We start from the raw sequence: 18,539 nt of genomic DNA, 5'->3' as shown, positions 1-18,539 counted from the left end.
TGGGATTGATAACAGTAGAACAGCGATGCTTGTGATGCAGGAGTTGAATAGATGAAACTGTTTTGTTTTTGTTTTTTTTAAAGACAAATGTGGGTGGAGAAGGAGCAGGCTAGACCAAATGTTTCCAAATCATGCAAACATACTCGTCTAGTTTATTTTATTGCTCTAAAACAGCTTTTCTGTTGTTGTTTACTCTTGTGAAACATACCTCACACTCTTACGATGTAAGTATGCCTACATCGTAGTTTATAGTATACAGTCAGGGCTGGGTTTTTGTTTAAAATCAGATTGTGCAGTGCTTCCATGATGGAGGACATTTAGGCTCTAAGAGGCTTAGAAAATAGTCTTAACCTTGTCAGCGGGGACTGGCAGATTCTTTACAGTGTAAACAGAGCGCTTTGTGTGCCTCAATTTCCAGTTGATGCAAATCCTCAGTGGTCTCAGGTTCCTATTGGCTGGGTATATTTAAAATTTTAAAGGTTTCAGAAACCTTTAGAATTGGAAAATACTGAATTTTGCCAAAATGGAATATGGTACAGTTGTACACATTTAACCAACAAGTGAAAGATCCCTGGTTTGATCCCAGGAGGAAACACAGATTCATTTGGGGTTTTATCAGGAAGGGCACTAGTGTGAAAATCTGCCAACTCTAACGTGCAGAGTTAGCGGTGGTTCTGGCACCCTGTGAATAAGGGAGCACTGAAAGGTTTTTGCCTGTTATGCAAAGACTTCCGATATGAACTTTCTTTAAATTGACCTTGATACACTCACCCAGTGCCTCTGTATTTTTATCTGTTTCCTTTAATTCGAAGCTACTCTTTTTACCCACAGTCCCCTGTGTGGACTGTGCTACAAGCTACATCATTTCCCACCCCAGTGCTAATCCGTAGAAATATCTGCCTCTGAGTTTAGCTCCCTCACTGTCTTCTCTATCACTCTCCTAGATGACGGTATACTTTTGGAGCACACTCCGCCCTCGTCCTCAGGCGGAGAAAGTGAAGGAGGAGGTGGAGAAGTAACATTAGTCTCCTCTGCTCCCTCAACCCCAGCTCCAGCTCCAGCTCTGGCCCCGAGCCTCACCCCAGCCTCCCAGCCCACTATCTCACTCCTTACCGACAACAGCGCAGACACCCTGAGCGTCGAGTCGCTCACCCTGCTGCCGCCTGCCGACCCACCTCGCCTGCACCTGTGCACCGGCCACGTCACAGCGGCTCAGTCCCTACAGAGACCAGATGCCTCTATCGCAGAGGAGGAGGAGGGGGACGACGAGTTGGTTAGGAAAGACGAGGAGGACGGCTCGCCGATAGATGAGACTGAAACAGATGCAACGGTAAAAGAGGAAACCACTGAGACGACCGAGACTGTCACACCCACAGATCAGGTTCCAGAGAGAACAGATGAAATACAAGGTGAAGGCACACCTAAAGAGCTCAATGGGGACCTCGAGCAAGAAAGAGAAGGCGTGACAGCTGCAGAGTCTGATAATGCAGAGTTAGACACTGAAACACCAGACTCACCTGAGCTGGATTAAGGAACATGCAGTACTCGTGCAGTCACCAGTGTGATAGATAAAATACCAAGCTCATGATGGAAACTGTAGGTTAGAAAGTGATGTGAATAGTCCAAGAGGCTTTCGGAAGCATCTCAACATTTTGTATTTGCACATGAAGAAAGACTCAAAACAGACACTGGTCAACGAGGGCTCAAAGCACATTTGGCTTTCCGTGCTTTCTAAGCTCGTGTTTTCTCTTCTTTTTCTTCTTTTTTTGGCACATGTGTGTCGAGGCGCGCAACCAGCAACGTTTTTTACTCATTCTGATTGTGTATGAGCTCAAAACACATACCACACGCTACTGCTGCGAGCTGCACTTTTCGAAGACCTATTTTTGTGTCATATTTTCACATACCGGGTCACCACATGCATTTCGGTGGTGTTCACGACTATGCTAAACACAGAACACCACTGCAAGTCAGATGGGTTAGCAGTTTCTGTCACCCTGCAACTGCTGCTGGGTTGGGTGGGGTGTGTTTGTAGGTTTTACATATTTTTCCATTTAGTGAGCAGCGCATTTAAAAATGTATCAAGTCATCTCTAGCATAAGCTAGGCGGGAGCAGGTCTCAAATTGTAAATGTTCACCATCTCATCTAATTCATAAAGCTGAATAACCAATCGGTGCCATGACTAACCAAAAGAATTAATGGGAAATCTGATCGGGATCGCTCAAGGGCTGTAAAATAACTGGAATAGTACTGCTCAAGTCTGTTCATTCAGTTATTCATTCACTCTGAGAGTCTGTAGGGACACAGGTTGCTAACTGAGAAGCTATTTATTGTTTATTTTAGAAAAGTAAAAGTTGGTTTGTTGAATTAAACTCACAGGTTAATGTTAGTGATGTTGGATGTTCAAGTCTGCACAAAACAACACTTGGGTTGAATGTATCTGCTGGTTTCCTCCTGACACGCTAACGTGAGCTCATTCTCCATGGATCTGGCTTTGACTAGATGAATGCTTTCACACCTTAATTTGAAAAAGAGGGTTATTTTTAAAAAGAGCTTACTGCCTCCAAAAATTTCTAAAACACAATGTTTGGATTTTTTCGTTATTCTTGTGGCATTACAGATAAATTTTTTCAGGAACAAGTCACAGCTCTCACATGAGTGTCACGGGGGGAAACCCTCACATGCTCCTCTTCTTTTTCCTTTTTCTTTTAATCAGATGAATGAAGCTTTACTACTGCAATAATCTTAAGAGCTAACCAACGAGGGGAGAAATGAATGTAATGGGTAACCTGTCTCTCCAAACAGCAGTGTTTGATCAATTTGAATGAAACTGGTGTGTTTTAACTTGAATTTGTGACTTGATTTGTAAATTATAGGATTAAAGCACACTCTTCAGTCCATCTATTCCCATAATTTCCTGCCATTCTCCTCCTCGCTCACACACCATCTTTTTCTGTGCCATCCTCACGCAGCTGAAGTCTTAATGCTCGGAACATTCTTATTTTTTTAACTGTACAGTCCTCAACAAGTTTCTAAAATGAGAACTTCGGAGCAATACGGTCTCTTATTATTTCCATCTTGCTACTGTAAATAGCAGCCGAATGATAGTGAAGTTCACGGACATGCTGAAGAGGCTTGGCACAGTTTGGAGAGTTGATAAGAGGCTTTGTAGAGAGCATATTTTCATGTTCCCTGCAGCCACTACCAATCTCTACCAGAACATGCAGTCACAAGCTTCCATAAGTCTCTGATTGTAGTGTGTGTGTGTGTGTGTGTGTGTGTGTGTGTGTGTGTGTGTGTGTGTGTGTGTGTGTGTGTGAGAGACAAGTTTGTTTGCTCTGTAAATGCTATGAGCTTTTAAACCTGTAATTATTGTTAATGAACTGAAACAGATGACTAAATAAAGAAATGCAATAAATTATTCTACTTAACTACAGTGACACTGCAGTGTGAGCCTTATTATCTCTGCCAAGGAGATTATGTAGCTGACTGACTCACGAGTCAGGGAAAAGGTGGCGGGATGGGCAAGCCACAGGCTGTATATAAAAGATGTGCATTATCCAATGGTTTGTAAAGCCAGAGGTTATGAGAAGCTGGATTTATACTTATCACCTAAAGCTAGCTAGCTTTTTAGGTCAACAGATACTGCAAATTAGGCATAAATGGTGTAAAACAGTACAGAGTACAACCTTTTACAATTAAACACACAGTTGTTGGGATTTTCCCTGCGCCCTCAAGCAGGAGGCCCTGGTTATACTTGAGAAGTCTTATCAGGCCTGGGAGTGCCGGAGAAAGAGGTGTTTTTTTGTTTTTTTTTTTGTTTGTTTGTTTTGGGGGGTTTTTGTGTCCCGTTTGGATCTTTAGCCATCAGAATTGTTGTCTTAAGGCCAAGAAAGATGCCAAGCGGATTTATTTTACCAAGTGGATCATCTTGGCCTTGCCATATTGGTCCATTTGATTGACCTTTATTATAATTATGAATTTATTTTATTTTCAGTTGCTACAAACGGGACAGACATGACTGGGGGATAGGACAGGGAGAAAGAATGAAAGAAAGAGAGGGAGAGAAAGAAAACCAAAGGGGAGAAGAGACGGTGAGAAAGGGGGGAAGAAAGAAAAAGAAAAAACAAAACAAAACACCTGGATCACCTGTATGGAGAAAAAAAACAGAAGAGAAAGCAAACAACAAAGAGCAACATAATAAAAAAAAAAAAAAAAGCACCATCACAATAAACTAGCTAGCAGTAGATATCAGTAGATACTAAATAATAAACGATATTGTGCAGCACGCAAGATAGACAGCGCACAATGTGCTTTGAGGCAGCAGCCAAGAAAGTTGTAGTCCGCGTCTATGAATACCCGTGTGTACACCTGTGTGCATACCTGTGTGGATCAGCTTGCTTGTATTCCAAAGGTTTCTCCATGTAACGATCTGCTAGGGAGTGTGGGGAGCCACAGCCCCGTCCTCCAGGGTATGAAGCAGGTATGGAGGAGATCAAAACTCCAGACATCCAGAGGCCCCCAGAACACAAGAGACCAAGGAAGACCAACAGAGGGGCAGCCGCGCCACTGTCCCAGTAAGAGCTGAGGAGAGTCCCAGATGAGGGCTCACTCAGCAGCCGCGGAGCAGAAGCCAGGGGGAGTTGCAGTGACGCGACCGCAGTCGGACGGCCAACTCCTCCTAGCCCCCCCGCTCCAACAGGCCGCAGAGAATGGGGGTGAGAGAAGACTCCAAACCTCCCTCCACCCGCTCATTGTAGTGTTGATGCATGTGTGTTCTAAGGTGCATTTAAAACCCAGGAGGGCATGGAGCTACCTGCCAGAGAGCAGCAGGTAAGCGCATAGTCCCTCCTGCTAGCCCTCAATGTCTACGTGTATTTAAAATTGAGAGGTGGGCAACGACGCCAGGGGTGAGGTGTACACCCTGATGGTAATTTGGACTCCGTGTATCGTGCCCACCCCCAAGATCCTATATGTATGCGTAATGAGAGTGTGAGTAATGTGAATGTCTAAGTTGTGGGATAAAATTGAGGCAGAGGCAGCCAGAAGGGGACAGGGAGGGGGGGGGGGACAGAGGGGGTAGCCTCCCCTGCACCCTGGTGACATACCCCTACTTCAAGGCCCTGCATGTGTGGGTGGTTGTGGTGGAGCGGGAAGAGGGAGGCAGCTGGAGATGGAGAGGGAAGGAAGGGAGGGGCAGGTGACCCCTCCCTGGGGCCAGCGGGGGAGCTTCCCCCAGGGAGGGAAAGAGGTGTTTTATGGAGGAGGATATCTGGAATAACCTGCTTAGCCTTCTGCCACTGCATCCCAATTTCACATAAGCAGAATATGATGATGCTTTAAAAGCAATGAGCACCACAAAGAAAGGTCACCTTCGGGTTGCTAGTCACACAGGCCTAGAGACCTGTCGGCAACAATCCAGCAACCTCCAGTCGCAAGGTAGAAATGTGCATTTCCCACCCAGATGTAAGATGCTGGCAGTCACTCAAAATTGATTACTAAAGCCCCATTCACACAGGCCTACAGACTGGTCAGTCACCCCATGGTAACCAGCAGTTGCTAGGGAAAAGTGTGCATTCCACAACTAGTTGGCAAGTGGTTGCTGGTAGTTGCTAGAATAAAACTGGTTGCATAGAGGTACACACTGTTACAGCAAACATCTGCCTGGGGTTGGTTTGGTCAGTAGCTCCATTTGCCAGTAGCGTGCATGGAAGATGGAAGAGTTGTCTACAAACTACAAGCAGTGAAAATATGAAAAACATAAATGGAGAACTTTCACCTTCAAAGTAAAAGTTGTGCTGAGGTATAAATTTTCCTTTGAAGGCACTTTGAAGATAAACCGTCTTTCCAAACCCACGCATTTAAGTCTCATTAACGCTTAAAGTAATGCATCATAATTAGCACTTTGAAGTACAGGCAGGTACTGACTTCTAACGTTTTAAAGGATTTCTGTGCCACAATATACAGCAGAAAAAAAGTCATCTCTATTAACCTGGTACAACGCCGGTAATGGCGAAACTGCTAGCTCTACTTATCACTTGGAAAACTGCACATTCCAGGAAGTGCATGCACACTGCTAAGAAATGGTTCAGCACATGACCAGATCTTTTTTACACTGTAATTTACAGTATTGTGCAAATGGCACCTCATTTCTTTAAATTTCACATCCCAGGCACCAGACTTGTTTTGTTTTTGTGTGTTTTTTTTTTTTTTAAGTGGTCTTGAGTAATACTTCCCTACGTTGTGTCATCCTTGTTCAAGTTTCACTACTGCTCTGAGAGTAAATAGGTAAGTTTTTACAGACAAATCAGCGCCTTCCGTACAAGCTACTGGTGACCACAGTAGTAGTTTGGACAGCACCAGCTTTGGGACAATTGTCACCTGGCGACAACCCGGAACTTCCAGCAACCTTTCACCAACCACTTGCGAGTTACAAATTTTCCCTACCAACTGGTGGTTGGCAGGGAGTCACTGGCAACTCTCTGGGCCTGTGTTTGACGAGGGTTTAGCTGAGGTGACACCTACCTTCCAGCTAGCAGCCAAGTCCGCCCTCACCTGTTACTCAGTGTTGCAACTATGTATAATTTTAAGCAATATTAAAATTTAAACAGGCGAGTTTTAAAAGTAAAGGTAGTCACTTTAATAAAAAATCCTCTGCCGACTGGCTGTTTGAGCTGAGCGTTTTAGCATTAGCTTCACTTTTTATATAACATGTTCTTGCTACAAATGTTGAACTGATTAAATGGTGTTTTCTGTGCCATAAGCAATGTAGCACATGAGGTACCTTTGAAATCAATTAATCAGGGCAAGTTCACAGATCCCTTCGTTGGATTTCATGAAAACATGTCTCAGATTATCCTCAGACTTGCTAGCTCTGCAATAGACTGCCAGCATGTCCACTTGGTAGACATGACTCTGATAAGTGGAATAAAGTTGACGCATTGATGGATATTTACAGACTATAAAAAGGCTAGCACTTACACTTCTGTGTGAGTGGTATGAGAGTTCAAGACAAATACATTTTATATCACCAGGCAGTCCATGACCTTGTGTTCAAACCCCCATACAACAAACTTTATATGGTGTGTGGATCAGTCTGTTTTCAGCTTTGACAGATGATCCCTAGACCAAGTCACATTATCATATGGATTTTGGCTTTTAAAAAGTACTTTTCCACTGCACTTAATCGAAACATTGTTTTGAGAAAGCTAAAAAAAAAAAAGCCTGTCTGGCTTTTGATCACTTTGGGCATCCACTTTACAAAAAAATGCATTTAGCCCAGTCCACTAATGACAATAGTGGACTACTGGCCTTGGTCGAGGTCTGTGCTCTCCGAGTGCCCTTCAGGTTTTACTTGCAGACAGAAAGTGAGAGAGGATGGTGCTCATTTCTTTTGCTTGTGGTTTTCTTTCCCCTCTTCACAGAATCACAGCTCAATACTCTAGCACAGCAGAGGAGGTTCTCCTCTGTGTTTCTGAGAGTGTGGGAAGATTTCCACTGATGTTTGGGTTGCATTTCCTTTCTGCCGCTGACTGAGTTTGGTGTCAAGTAACACACACACACACAAGGAATTCGCAGAATATTTTTAAGGCCGATTTGTCATTTGATTCAATTTTAGTTCAGATGTATTTGGTTTTGAAACATGGCGATTTCTGAGAAATCAGGCCCTCAAAATCTGGTCCTAAAATCTGGGGAGTCATCAGGAGAGAGGTGAAACAACCACCTCGATGTCACTATGAAACTTCAACAGGGATGTCTGTCATTTCTCTAAAAAGAAACATTTTTCGCTCCGCAGTTCTAACAGATATAATGAGGATGTTTCCAAGTATGAGGCTTTTTGACTTGAATGTGCATGTGAGATGTAATCTGCTGGAGCTTATGACGTTACGCTTCGCACCCTTATGTTATTGTCCTGTGGCTGCTGCAGGAACCCTCAGTCATTGTGTGGTCTGTACGTGTCAACTTTTTTTTTGTTTATCGCGGTTCCTCTCTTCAGGGAAGTCTGGTGATGTGTGCGTAAAAGTGAAGAGGTTCCTGGTACTGCAGCAACACTCTGTGTGTGTGTTTTCTCTGTACTAACCGCAGTGACTGCGATGATTGGAGATTAGTCTGTGCACTCATATGTGTTTCATATGTATGAAACAATGATTCTCTTTAAAAGTGCATCGTACTTCACATGCGCCACTTTTAAGATGATGCTGTTCATCAAAGATAACTGGTGCACTTACGCTCTGGTTTTGTTCGTGGTGCACGGTGCAGCTGAACTGAGGTTATCTTTGAGCGTTTGGCAGCTTTAGTAGAAATGGATTAAGTATAACGTGTAGAACAGTTACAATATTTTAAGGAGACTTGTGTGCCACAATGTGCAGCAGACAAAAGTCGTTTTTCTTAACTTGGCCCAAAGGCTGGAAACGGGGAACGGCTAGCTCTTAGTATCACCAGGCAAACAGCACAAATTCCAGGAAGTGACTGCACTCCGCTAAGAAATGGTTCAGCGCCTGACTCCCCCCACCCGCACCATGTCTTTTTTTACACTGTGATATTTAGTACTGTGCAAAAGTCTTGAGTCACCCCTCATTTCTCTATATTTTGCTTCCAAGGAAACAAGATTTCATGTGATTTTTTTTTCTTTTGTTTTATCTGATCAGCAATAACTTATCACAGCAGTTGTTCTTTAGACTTTCTGAAGGTCTTTCAAAGTTTTTTCTTTGGACATTGGCTGCTTTTTCACTCATTTTCAGTGCAGCTCTTGTACCTGATCGTTTTTAGAGGAAAGTCCCAACAATTTCCATGTCTTTAGTTTAATCTGTAAAAAAATTCTAAAGGTGACACAGTTTGATAGACATCAAATAAGAACTTTTCACCAACAATGTGATTCCCAAAGAGTTATTAGGTGAAAACTTGGCCTATCTCAACATGGTGTGCAGTGTGTCCTTAAAATATTTGAGGAAATTGGACAAGTGAAGGACAAAAAAGCATCAAGCCTATCTACAGAAGAGGAACAGTATCCGAAAGTCATGTCATGACAAATCCAATGACAAATTTTTGGTTTAAATCATCACTGATATCAGTTCAAGAGAGAGGGATAACAGTGAGTGTCTACAGCCATCCATAAACGCAAGGGAAGCTCTGTCAAGGTTTAGGCGTACATTTCAGACACTCATGTTGGGGATGTTGTCAAAGCTGATCAATGCTTTACTTTCCATCTTGATTATTTTCCCAAACACACTGTCCATTGAATATATCTGGATAGAAAAACACACAGTGGAACACTATCAGTTATGGACTGGCCTCACCAGAGCGTGGACCTCAACATCATTGGAGCAGTGTGGGATCATCTTGATAGAGAACAGAACAAAAGGAAGCCAACATCCAAGAAAGAGCTTTGAATGGCCTTCAAGAAGCCTGGAGAACTATTCCTGAAGACTACTTAAAGAAAAGACGAAAAAGCTGCCTAAGAGAGATCAGACTATGTTGAAGAATAAAGGCAGTCATGCTAACTCTGTCTTTGCCTTATATATTGCATTTCCATTTATCTTTGCACATGTTTTAATTAATCAAATAGAGAAACGAGTGTAGGCTCAAGACTTTAACACAACACTGTAACATATTAGGAGACCTAGAAGGCAGATTTTGTTACCTTATGATGAGGCTAAGTTAGTTAAGGTGTTGTTCTGGCCAAAGTACCCTATGACCTTTTCTGGTAAACACACTCATGCTAACTACAGGCTGTAAATGGATGACAGTCAGGTATTTCTGATATGATAAATCATGGAATGAAGTCAAAGTGTGCCTCTTTGACGCTTTTCAAGACACGCACAAATTCATTTCAAAACCAAGTGTGTGTGGGTATGTGTGGGTGTCGGGGGGAGGTTGGGGGAGGCCAAAGCATAAACATAAATTGCTATTCTGTGACTCAAGGATCTGAAATTGTTCTGGTAACTGCACAATGTCAAGTTCCTTGTAAGTGTCGGTAATTCAAAATTTTCTCAATGAGTACACAAAGCAGTGAATGATGCGCCATTTAAATCTCTGTGACGTCTCTGCATAATAATACAAAGATAACAAGCACCTCATGCGATTTTCTCTTATATAGAAAGTTTTTAATTCTGAGCTTTATTTTAAGGGGAAAACCTTAAATATACTCTTTTTTTTTTTTTGCCTGTTTCATTTATCTGAGGGCAGGCATGAATAGATGAATCAGAAATTCAGATAATGTCAGGCCTCCTTGGATGAGGGTATCTAGTGATAATGGCCGAAACACCCGATGAATCCAAGGTCCACTACTGACGATGTGTCCCAAACTGGTGAAGTGTCTGGGCTGCCTTTCCTCATAACAGCCATCCCTCAAGATTTTCTCCATTTACAGCAATGCAGGACTGTAATATCCAGTCCTTTTTACTGAATTGGTCACAAAGTGAAGGGGTCGATGGTTTTCTGTCTTTTGCTGGCACATTCTTATGTCCCTCTGTGTTATACTGCATAATCCTACTACTAGTTACGAGGCTCTATGAGGTATCCTTACTATCATGAGTTATTAGTTGCAACCACCCACAATGTAGGTCATAGGTTAAGTATTTAGTAAAATATGCTTAGTGAAGGATAATTAAGCATGGAACTGTCTGTTTGTTCAATACATACGCAGTTGGATCCTTACACGTTTGGACACTTTATTGACATTTTGTCTCAGATGTTCAGCTTTACTTCAAGGGTCTTCGTTTTGTTTTGTATGAACTGCTTAGGAGTTACAGCAATTAACTCCTACACAGAACTCATTTACAAATTGAATTTAATGGAATTTTATTGATCGATAGACTGAATCGCAGTTACAGGTGAGACCTGTTTCCTCGTTGTTCAATGACATATTAAGTGGGTAAAAGACCTGATGTTGATTTCAAGTTCTGAACTTGCATTTGGTATCTTTACATTAGATTGTGAAGATCTTGCGAGAGAAGATACTTTGAATATCAGTACACTCAAGAACATGATGGCCAGATTAGACTTGCCTGCTTAGTTCTTGACACATGAAACCGAGATTTATTTGTGGGGAAAGTCTAGAGTAAGAGAGAAACAACTAATTGAAGATGTGAGTGCTGATGAATTCTGAAGTGTACTCAGATTCAGCTATATGACATCAAGGGAGGATTTAAAATGATCTTAGCACCTTTGTTAAACCCCTATTCATTAAAGCTAAAAGTCTGCACTGCAATCACATCTTGATTGCTTTATTTGGTTAGCTTTGGTTAGTAGGTTGTTTAGGTCACTGTGTTGGTTTACAGTGATATGATATGGATATATAATATAAATTTGTCCTACTACTCTTTCAACTGCTACTGCTACTACTGTACCTGCTATTCTCGTGAAAGTCATATGTCTTGAATCCAACAACGGAATCAGATCAAATGTGATTGTCTAGAGAAAAAATGTAATCTTTTGTGTGTGCGTTCCTCGTCTTTCATGAGAGAAGTCTGGAAATGCTTTAGCTGGGAACTATTTAGTCATTAGCATTGAACATATTTTTCCCACGTATGAAGCAAAAACTAGAAAAACCGCTTCTACCTCCTCCAACCAGTCTGGTTGCAGCTTTCACCAGACTCATGTGATTCATAGAGCAGTGGAACGTAGCTATAGCTAGTGTCAGGATTGGTGTCGTCAATTCAGTGTGAGACCCTTCCTCTTCTGCTCCTTAGTTACTTCTTTGAAAAAATGACCAGAAAGCTGTTTGTACAACGTGGTCATCTGTGAAATGATAAGAAGATTGGTTCAGTGAAGAGCCTCTTCACTTTTGGCAAAGTCAGTTCTGAAGCTTGTTGTGGTTATCTGATGACCAGCACTTCCACAGATCTGCCATCACCACATTGTTCATTGTGAAATATCCCCACTAACAAGAACTGGAAGAAGGAAATGGAAAACAGGAAATGGATGACTAATGATTTTTCAGGGAAATCTGTTTTTTCATCACTTCTCAACAAGAAGTAACAGGAAAGACTCGTCCAAGAAAACTCAAGCAAGCAGCGAGGCTCTCCAGCAGCCTGCCTGGAAGCTAAAAGGGGGCTAATAGCCTCCACCGCAGAAGCAGTCATGTCCTGCGATGATGGGAGGATCTCTTTCATCAGAACCCTCCGATTAAAAGTACAGCAGAATCACAGTTCTGAAAATGGAGCGTCGCATTCATACTGAACGTCATGCAACACCTCCTCTTTTTACGCTTCTCCGCCAGCCTCATTCTGAGCGTCCCTTTCTCTCTCTCTCTCCCCTTGGGCATTGATTGTCAATTGATTTCTGTAGAAGCGCGTGCAAGTAAAGGACAGAAAACTCCACGCGGAGGATTCCACAGAAATCAGCTGATAAGCACATAGTTGCAGAACACCTCACTTCACCTTTCACTTCTCAAAATAGTCAGGAATGTCCTTAAAACCAAGACGCTTCAGAGTGAAACTGCGCTACTGTGTGACTCACTCGTCACCAGCCTTCAACTCCCTCCCCACTCCACGAGATACAGCCTGCGCTCAAATGTCAATATCAAATATAATTTTAAGATAAGTCTTTATAAGAATGGATGACTGATAGCGCCTATATAAGCAAAGGCATTACAATCATTATCGTTACTCATAATCCACTCTATGACTTGGTGTGTGTTCCACTTCCTCAAGCTGAGGTAATTATATCCTCAAACTAGTCAAGTTTACTTGAATCAACTGTGAGTATTATATTCAGTATGACTCATTGTTTTATGTTTGTTTGTGTGTGTGTGTGTGTGTGGCTTCAATTGTCTAGACTCAAAAAAAATTCCCCTAAAGAACACAGAGCTTTATTGGTAAGGTTTGGTTTTCAGCGTTGGAGTTTTGGTTAGCTGTGAGGAAAGGATAGGAGTTTAGGTAAGCTGACAACGTCAGCGCAGAAATGAAATGTGCTCCACACAGTGTGAAACAGTGACACACTGCTCTCACAAATGTCATGAAACTGCTAAATTCAGCCAAATTGTGATGCTCTTAGGCGATAAACCTTTTTTGGAGTCACATGTAGATCACAGTTCCCACACAGTCTGCATTTGCAGTTTTACATGTACAAAAGCAACATCAGTTTACATGAAATCAGACTTTAGGAAGGAAAAGGAAAGGCTTAATCAGCTGGGAAACTGGCACCTGGGGGGCTAACACCTAGCCTGGTTCTTTCAGTAATTAGCAATATGACAGTATACAATTGACACCAACTAATACGGTCACTTGTGAACGTCCTCTATTTTATATCTGGAAATGGAAATGGACTGATTCTTATATACTGCTTTTCTACTCTGCTTCAGCAGTCAAAGCACTTTATACAACATACCTCATTCACCCATTAATACACGCACTTTTTCCACACCTAAGTGCTTTCTATCTGAGAGTCACACACATTCACACTTCGATGAACACATCAGAGACCAACCTGGGCTTCAGTTTCTTCACCAACGATACTTTGGCGTGCAGACTGGAGCCGCCAGTAGCCAACCAGGCCAAACCACCAACCTTCCAGTTAGTAGATCACCTGCTCTACTTCCACCTCACTTTGATTTCTGTAAAAACCAAAGAGTAAACCAGCGGATACCATCATAGCATTCTCTACTACTACATCAGATTTCCTTTAAGCAGTACACATGCCAACAGGAAAAAGCCTTGGAAGGCTGGAAGGTAGGACAAAAGAAGGTAGGCCAAAAGTACTGAGCCATTGTGTCCACGAGAGCTGCTGAGCCATAGGAATCCATGCCCCAAAGGTTGCCGCAGCAATGGCTTACTATTACAACACCACACTCTATTTTAGTGAGCTTTGGGGCTTTCACAAATCTTTGTAAAGGCAAACCACATTTCTAGGTGACTGACTTTATTCACTTGTAGCAAAGGGACAGAAAACATGTGACTCCAAAGATTAAGTGGCACGGCCCAATACTTTAGTCCATTGCCAGGTAGCTGTGAACTGTTCACACTGCGTACACTCACACTTGTAAAGATTCATTGGTGTTTGGCAGTCTGTGAATGTCTTCACAAGCCGGATACTCAACATGTAAACAGGAAAACAAGGACTTTTAAATCCATTCATACTGAGGTCTAAAAAGTCTGGTTGTGGGTTCAGACGGAAGTCCCTTAACTATTGGCTGAGGCCGCTCAGTTAGAGCTGCTCCTACTGCTACTTCTACAGCTTTATTTAAGTATGTGTAAAGTCACAGTTGCATTACTATCATCAGGTATTAGTCACACCCCTTAGTTCATTTTAGGGCAGCGTGGTAGTAACAATGAAGTGTGAATGCTAACTTCCTTTAAAAAAATACGCACACATTCCAGTCATGTGAGTCGCACTCAGCCAGGTGTGCCACCTGCTGTTGCTGCACTGATTATATCAAAAGAAAAGACAAACCCAGCTTTGATTGGAAAGCAAGTCTCTAAGTTAGTGCTTCTGTTGTTTAGTTTGTCTTCACTGTTATCACCTGATTTCTTTTATTACTTCAACTCACTGTGTTCATTAACATACGATTAATGCATTTCCTACCCTACTCAAAGTTTATTTCTCATAACTCGAAGCCTGACCTTGATCTATCATGTATCTGTCTAACCACTAACCCCAAAAATTTCCCACTTCCTCTTGAGAGCATTTTAATCTGTACTGGGTCCAAATTAGATTGAAAAAGCAACACACACACACACACACAATTCATTACGTGTCACCTCTCCCCCTGATTCTGGTAAGTGTGTCTGTATCTAAGCGTAACAGTCCATTTACTACCAAAGTAACCCCACCCACCTGTCACTTTGCCCTACCGAGATGAATCACCAAGTGACGGTATACTGTACAATAACCTTCCCCATTTCCTCGTGTCTGTCTGTCTGTCTGTAATGTGAGGGTGTGTGTGTGTGTGTGTGTGTGTGTGTGTGTGTGTGTGTGTGTGTCCCTCCTTCTCTCACTTAACTCCCACAAAACTCCCACAAGTCAGTGCAGAATGACAGGAAAAGTTAAAAAGTAAAACATAACTATCGCAGTGAGTTTAAATACTTTATTTAAAATAGAATAATAAGACATGTTAAAAAAATATGTTCAATTCAGTCACGAAACTCTCACATGTGAGCTTTGTGAGGGAGACAGGAGAGCTAAGAGTTACAGTACATGTGTTTGAGGCCTGTCTTCGACACTGACATCCTCCGTTGGGTTTTCAAGAATGAGACAGATGACAGTTCGAGAGTCAGTGCTGATTGACATTCATGTGTGATGTAAACATTCCACATTATTAGAGTATTTAAACCTGCTACAAAAATATATCTCCCTTGTGGCATGGCAACAGTACCCTCCGCCATCCCTCCATGCGTCTAAATGTCCGCTCTCTTAACGTCCTTGGATAATATTTATGTTGGACTACAGTTTCCAGTGGAACGGCGGCATTCACAGGCGAGCCCACCGGTTCTTTCATCTCTAAAATAGCTCTGTTGTGTCTGTAGTTTTCTTTTAATGCAGCACATCCCAACTTTTCATACTTCCTCAAGAGCAACAGGTGCTCTGTCCATGTGAAACTGGGAGTTGAGTCTCTAGAGGTAATATATGTTGAAATGTCAGCCACAAACCCACTCCAGCTGGAGGCTGTCTGCACTCGACTGCTAACGTGTTCTCCCTTTTCGAGCATTTGGGAGCTTTTCAGCTCAAAGGGTTTTCCCTGTAACCATATCACAGCAGTCTCAATCTCCACTGAGTCGCAGACAGGCTTTACCAATCCCTTGCTGTTACTTGGTAAGGGCGACCTTCTTGAAATTATAAATAATACTGTCAACAGTTTGTATGGTAAGCTGGTTACAGTTTGTAAGGGAATTCCAACAGAAAGTCTTGGGCGACATGTGTGAGCGGCAGCTCTGGAACCTGGCTTGCCCCTCCACACAGCTCCAAGATGCGCTTCCTGCACAGCTCCTGCAGCGTCGGTTCCCATTTCCTGTAAGGGACGCTCAAGCTCTTCTTAGGAGAATTGATGTAATGCTCCAAGAGGGCAAAGAGTGTTTGGAAAGACCGCAGGTTGCCCGCTAGTGAGAACTTCTGGCGCTTGTAGTCAATGCGCACGCTGACCGGTCCCGTCTTGGCGTGGTAGGACAGCGTGAAGAAGACGTCTTTCTGACGGCTATCACGGATGAGGAAGCTGCCCAGCGGGGCGTCCCGAAGCATGCGGTGAGCGTCCTCCACTCCCAGGGGACCCCAGTAGAAGCCGCAGCGCTCGAGCTTGGATGCTGTGTCTGTGATGATTCTGCAGTCCTCCTTGCAGGTGAACGTCGGAAAGTGAGTCAGATAGACGGAGGGCGTTCTACGGTGTTGATTGGCTTGACGCTGAAGCTGCTCCACTTCGGTGCGAAGTGTTGAGGAGGAGGAGGAAGACAAGGATGAGGATGATGATGATGACGACAAGCTTGACAAGCGGGTCTTGTCATGGCCTTCGACCGTGCCGTCGGCTACCATCCTACAGGGGAGAGAGGCCCCAGACCCTCTCCCATCTCTAACCACCACACTGACATCCTGAGAGACAAACAGACAGAAAGGTCATTGACTTTTTCACTCACAACTGAGGCTAGCATCACTTTCACAGCAGCTTTGAAAAAAACCCAGACTTCTCAAAGCACAAAGAGCGCTGGTGTGCGCAGATAGACGAGAAACGCCTTGTAGTTTCCACTGAGCAGTTCAGCTTTGTTATGACTTGGATCTGCGGTTAAGCCGGCATAAAATCGACAGTGATGGTTGCCACAGCCAGACTACTGTACAATCCGTATGCCCCCCCCCCCCCCCTCCACACACACACACACACACACACACACACACAAAAGTATTTTACTGCTTCTTCTGTAATGACTTAAGCATCATATAACTAAGAATTCAGATAAAATATTTACACTAAAATGCATTGACTTGATTTCTTTAAAGCATCCTGTTCTTATAAGCTATACATAAAAAAATCAACAGTATCCTGTGTGTGATTAATGGTATTTTCCTTCCTTCTTTAACGCGAATGATCTAAAAGGAAAAGAAAAAAAAACTTGCGCCACCAAGTTGAGCTAAATTCAAGGAAAGAGTAATGATTAACACTGGTGACGACCTGTGCTGATATCCGGCCGTTTACTCTTAACGATCGCATGTTGAAGCCGTTCAGACGAATACTTGACCGTTCACTTCAGCCAGACTGCGCTCAGAGAAACCTGAGCCTGATCCATGGTTTAACATTTTTCTGAACGCTGTTTTCCCATAAAACAAAAGCAGCTACGATTCTCCATCGCCATTTTCCACCCCCCAAAAGCATCCCAACCAAATATATCATTTTTTTTCTTTTTTCTTTTCTTAATATATATATGGAGAGAAATAAAGGCTCACCGTTTTGTTCTGACTGATGTAGCGGTTTAAGGATCCGTATGGTCTGTAATCCCAAAGTGCGAAAACTGTGATGGCAAAGAGCAGAATTCCTTGCAAATAATCCCTCGGTTGTCAGGATGCAGGGTGCACAGTTGCATTTGGGGTTAACCTTTACACCTTCTGGGCTTTGAGCTCCAGCCGTTAGAATGTGTGTGTGAAGCCTGGTAAACAGTTCACAGGCTTTTTAACAGGCTTTGCTCCGCCTCCTCCTCCTCCTTTCCTAGAAACGAAAGTGAAACTAAGAGAGGACGATCGCTAGCTTACTCTTTCACTTCTTTGAACTGAAATTTCAAGAATTAAAAAAAAAAACAAAAACCGCAAAGCCACATGACAGCAGGACGTTTACAGAAAGAGGTGGTATATTCGAGTAATGGGAGCAGTTTTTGTTGGTGTTTAGATTGACTTCGTCATTAGGGGTTGTAGTTTTTGTAGTTTTTCTTAATTATATATTTTTTTTGAAAAAAAAAAATTCAAATGATGTAAATTCAGATTTGTTTGCCTAAACATGCATGCCGGTTCATGTTCAGAGATGGCATCAACAATCAGGATCAGTCCTTTTGTTTTGTTTTTCTTTGTAACTTTGCCCCTGCAGGTTGATAAGCATCTCCCTTTCCATCAAATACTAATGGCGAAAGATGACATGTAGCATTCCTGTGTCCTAACATGTCGAAGAAGTGCAAATTAGCACATCTTTTTGCAGAAATAATGTTAAAAAGAAAACATACATGCACATTTAGCAAAACAGGTCTGGGCTTGTAAATTAGTCATGCTTATGCTGCAGATGTAACTCTCTGTTGTTTGTATTTGGCTCTTTTCTGCAGGGTCTTTACATTTGGGGGTAATTCATTGCAGAAATGTGCACAGCATGACATCCTTCCAGTAATTTCACTGTTTTTCTTGCAGAACTTCACTTCCTTGCAGCTAAGGTGAGTAGTTATATGTAGTCATCAGATCTTCAGATAGCTAGTGGTTGTATTAAAGTTAATAATTATCTTTAACTGGAGTCTCGTGGTGGCTTTTTTATGTCTTATCTTGAATATTCAAATCTGATTGTCCAATGAGATTATGTGAGGTGTAGTACTTCTCAGAAAAGGGTACTATGCCTGCCATTTGTTTCACAATAAGTGTGTGAAAC

The 18,539-nt window shown here is 42.5% G+C and overlaps 2 protein-coding genes across 6 annotated transcripts in view; one reads left to right on the top strand and one right to left on the bottom strand.

Moving 5' to 3' along the window:
* clec16a (C-type lectin domain containing 16A) overlaps nt 1-3,437 on the top strand; it is a 53,259-nt gene extending 49,822 nt beyond the window's left edge. For 3 of the 5 annotated variants that reach the window (XM_086288744.1, XM_086288745.1, XM_086288746.1), the window contains one exon: nt 945-3,437. In XM_086288744.1, coding sequence (XP_086144870.1) covers nt 945-1,531 — 587 coding nt within the window. In that variant the 3' untranslated portion in view covers nt 1,532-3,437. The remainder of the gene's footprint in view (nt 1-944) is intronic. The other 2 variants (XM_086288748.1, XM_086288747.1) reach the window with 2 other exon arrangements.
* Nucleotides 3,438-15,665: 12,228 nt separating this feature from the next.
* socs1a (suppressor of cytokine signaling 1a) lies at nt 15,666-16,519 on the bottom strand. Its single transcript, XM_086290581.1, has one exon. The coding sequence runs from the start codon at nt 16,460-16,462 to the stop codon at nt 15,812-15,814; it is 651 nt and encodes a 216-aa protein (XP_086146707.1). The 5' UTR covers nt 16,463-16,519; the 3' UTR covers nt 15,666-15,811.
* Between the last annotated feature and the right edge of the window lie 2,020 nt (nt 16,520-18,539).

This window comes from Aulonocara sp. 'chitande type north' Nkhata Bay, linkage group LG4 (genome assembly GCF_057382095.1).
Source record: "Aulonocara sp. 'chitande type north' Nkhata Bay isolate Kocher_YH1m ecotype deep benthic linkage group LG4, A_spYH_male_GT1.1, whole genome shotgun sequence".
NCBI classification, from domain to species: Eukaryota; Metazoa; Chordata; class Actinopteri; order Cichliformes; family Cichlidae; genus Aulonocara; species Aulonocara sp. 'chitande type north' Nkhata Bay.
Note: the sequence above shows the minus strand (reverse complement) of the source record. Positions and strands in the feature narration are given on the sequence as shown.